Raw genomic sequence first — 3,367 nt, 5'->3', positions numbered from 1 at the left:
TAAATGATTATATTGTCTGCTCGGTGGACGGACAGATCAAATAGTGGTAATATTGATTCTGCTACAGTTAATTCGAAGATCTAATCTAAATATTTATTATTAATCATAACCAGTTATAATTAGTCATAAATATTCCCCTTTTGAGCTGATTTACTACAATAATTAAACAGGGCTTTCATGTCACGCTCCTCCACGTAAGCGCGATCTCGCTTTTGAATTGCGAATAGCAAAGATGCATCATAGACAAATGTTTGAAAAACAGCTGGCGACTCTGGTGAGATAGAATTTGCAAGATAATGTATATATAGCAATAATAAATGTATGTGTGTTTTATTCATTTTTTCAGTACCGGTAGCAGAACCGTTAACGTCAGAGCTTATCGATACTCCGGTCTTTCATAATTTAGCCCCGGGACCGATTAAATACCGGGTTTCGGTACCCATCCCTAGACATGAGAGGCAGCGATCATGGCCATCAGAGGGCATAAGGAAATGAAACGCTTTTGGTTTGGCTGGTTAAAACACTTGTCTTATCAACAGGAGATCCTGGGTTTAAATCACAGTGTTTCCTAGCTTAAAGTATATGTCCTGCAGGCCTTTGCTTGGCTTCTGTGCTTAGCATGAAGAACCATGTCAGATGGTTCCAAAGAGTAGAACTCTTCTTTCTGATTGTTGTTAGTTAATTTTCACTTGATCATTCCAATATGAGAAAGCAGTGTTGGAATGCCTGGCTGCCTCCCTGCTTTCAGTTGGTGCAGTGGCATAAAGTGCCTGTCTCGTAAATAGGAGATCTTGGGTTCGAATGCCAGCTGTGCCTTTGCCAAATGAAAGAAGCCGTGTGAATGACGTCTTCTCTTTCTTTAACTTGGACATGTAAGAGCCCAACAGAAAAGCTTGAGGATGCTGAGGATAAATGCTTCATTATGTGTAAAGACTGCAAAGTGTGGTCATTAGTGATGTTACGTTCCTGAATGAATCGTTCTTTTTCAACGAATTTTTTAGGTGAACGAATTGTTCTCGTTCACGTAATCCATTGACTCATATTTCTCGTTCACTGAAATTCCTCCCTCCATAGCAGCGCGGCGCTATTAGCAGCGCATGCGCAGATCAGTGAACAGGGTAGTTTCATCCTGTCAAAGACTAAACCTCGAGCCATTAGCCTTCGGATTTGAGATGTGGCGGAGCGTGTGATTTGATGAATGTAGTGAACGAATACGCTCTTCACTGAATGAGTTTCTTTTGAGTCTGAATGAGATCGAGAGATCTTCTCGTTCGTGAACGAAATGACCAAACTGGTACATGTCGTTCGTGAATGAGTTGAATGAACTGGTACATCTCATTCGTGAATGAAATGACCGAACTGGTACATATCTCGTTCGTGAACGAAATGAATGAGAGTGTACCAGGTCAGTCGGCCATTTAGCATTTCAGTCTCGATCAGCAATCAGCAGAAAGCGGATGCAAAGCGTAGTTATAGGTACTGTGCACATACACTTGTTTATATATTCATATTTAGCATACAGAACATACCTCATACCATACCAATTGTAGAACATACAGTTTGTTTTACTTTTTGTCTGCAAGCTAATCAAAACAGAATAAACTTAGTATTCTAATATTCTTAGTATTATTTTAGTACTCACTTTTTTTCTATTGACAAGAGATATACCTACATAACATCAGGATTTGCATTTATTTGATATAAAGTATGTAGACAGAGCATTTTTTGAGCCTCTAAAAACGGAATCCTTATTTAAAAAAAATAAACGTGCATAACATTACAATCACACCAGTTAATAACAAAATAAAATTAGACAATTCATTTTTTAATTATTTGAATATATAATAAAATAAATTGAATATACAGTTAAAAGAATTGCTAATAACTAGTAACTAGTAATTCAATAAAACACTACTTAAAGCCTTCATATATGATGCATTATAAAAGTGTTTTAATGCATTAATTATACCTTGTAAGGCATCTTCTAATGTATTGTATGACCTCATGAATAATGGTAACCACAGTTTTAATACATTATAAAACTAATCTATTCCTTGTAACACCCTTAGGAAGTATACTGCAGCACACAAAAAACAAACCTTCATATATTATAATGCATTTTAACTTTGGTTTAAATTATTTATGAAAAAATTTAATGCATTACAGCATACATTATGAATACCTTTATAATGCATTATACAATATAAGACTTTAAGTAAAGTGTTACCAAATTTTGTCACAAAGATGTTTATTTACTGAGAAGGTCAACTGAATAAAATATGCTAATTTCTGTATAGAAATCAGAGAGGTGAAAAACAACATATTAAAACAACAATCATATTAAGTGCATTACATTGCTTTAAAAAGGTGAGTGATTGGTTGATTAAACAATTATCTTCAAATTTCTTTAAACTTTGTTGTCTGTATATCAGTATTACAACAAAGCAGGCTATTTGGAGGCTTTTATAAGATGTCTAATTTTTTTGCGTATACCAGGGAAGTTTAGACCATAAACAATAGGGTTTACAAAGGGTGGTATAACAATAAATTCCAGTGAAAGGATAACAGCCAACTCTATAGGAATTTCCGCATTCACAAATCGACTCAAAATCAGCTCACAAAAAAGAGCAACTGAGAAATTTAAAAGGATCACTATGTGTGGAATACAGGTTTGATACGCTTTGCTCCTAAACTCTTTTGAGTTTTTTTGACAAATTACAAGAATTTTTACATAAGAATATAATATAAAACTCAAAGGGATAAAAATTGTTGTAAATGTTACAATCAGTCCATAAATATTATTAATGTTATGGTTCACACAAGATAGTTTGACAATTTCATAGTTGTGGCAGTATACCTTAAACAATTTGTTATCACACATTTTCAGCCTGGCAGTCAAAAGACAACCAAAACCAACAACAATAATTGGATAAAGCCATGCTATAACTATTAAAAGTGTTAGAAAACGTGTGGTAATTATGTTGTTGTAATGCAAAGGTTTATTAATTGCAACAAGCCTATCAAATGCCATTAGCATTAACATCGTAAGTTCATAAGCTGCGTATGAGTAAATGACAAAACTCTGTATGAGGCAAGCTTCATATGAGATTCTATGTGTATCATACAGTAGGTCTGTCAGTAACCTTGGGAAAAAACCAGTTGTACCATATACAGAGTTGATGGACAAACATGAAATCAGAATGTACATGGGTTGGTGCAATGTCCTTTCCAGAAATACAGCAAGAATAATAAGGACATTGAGATATATTATAACACAGTAAAAAATAAACCCCAAACTGAAAAAAACATATTTTATGCACCCAAGATTTTCAAACAACATGAAGTAAAAATATGTTCCATTTCCCAT

General features: G+C 34.3%; 1 protein-coding gene across 1 annotated transcript; it reads right to left on the bottom strand.

Annotated features, from left to right (window-relative positions):
• Positions 1 to 2,449: 2,449 nt before the first annotated feature.
• Positions 2,450 to 3,367, bottom strand: LOC107677064 (olfactory receptor 51I2-like). Its single transcript, XM_016471852.1, has one exon. The coding sequence runs from the start codon at positions 3,365 to 3,367 to the stop codon at positions 2,450 to 2,452; it is 918 nt and encodes a 305-aa protein (XP_016327338.1).

Source organism: Sinocyclocheilus anshuiensis, unplaced genomic scaffold (assembly GCF_001515605.1).
Source record: "Sinocyclocheilus anshuiensis isolate Anshui unplaced genomic scaffold, SAMN03320099.WGS_v1.1 scaffold24, whole genome shotgun sequence".
Taxonomy (NCBI): Eukaryota; Metazoa; Chordata; class Actinopteri; order Cypriniformes; family Cyprinidae; genus Sinocyclocheilus; species Sinocyclocheilus anshuiensis.
This window is presented reverse-complemented; position numbering and strand designations above follow the sequence as displayed.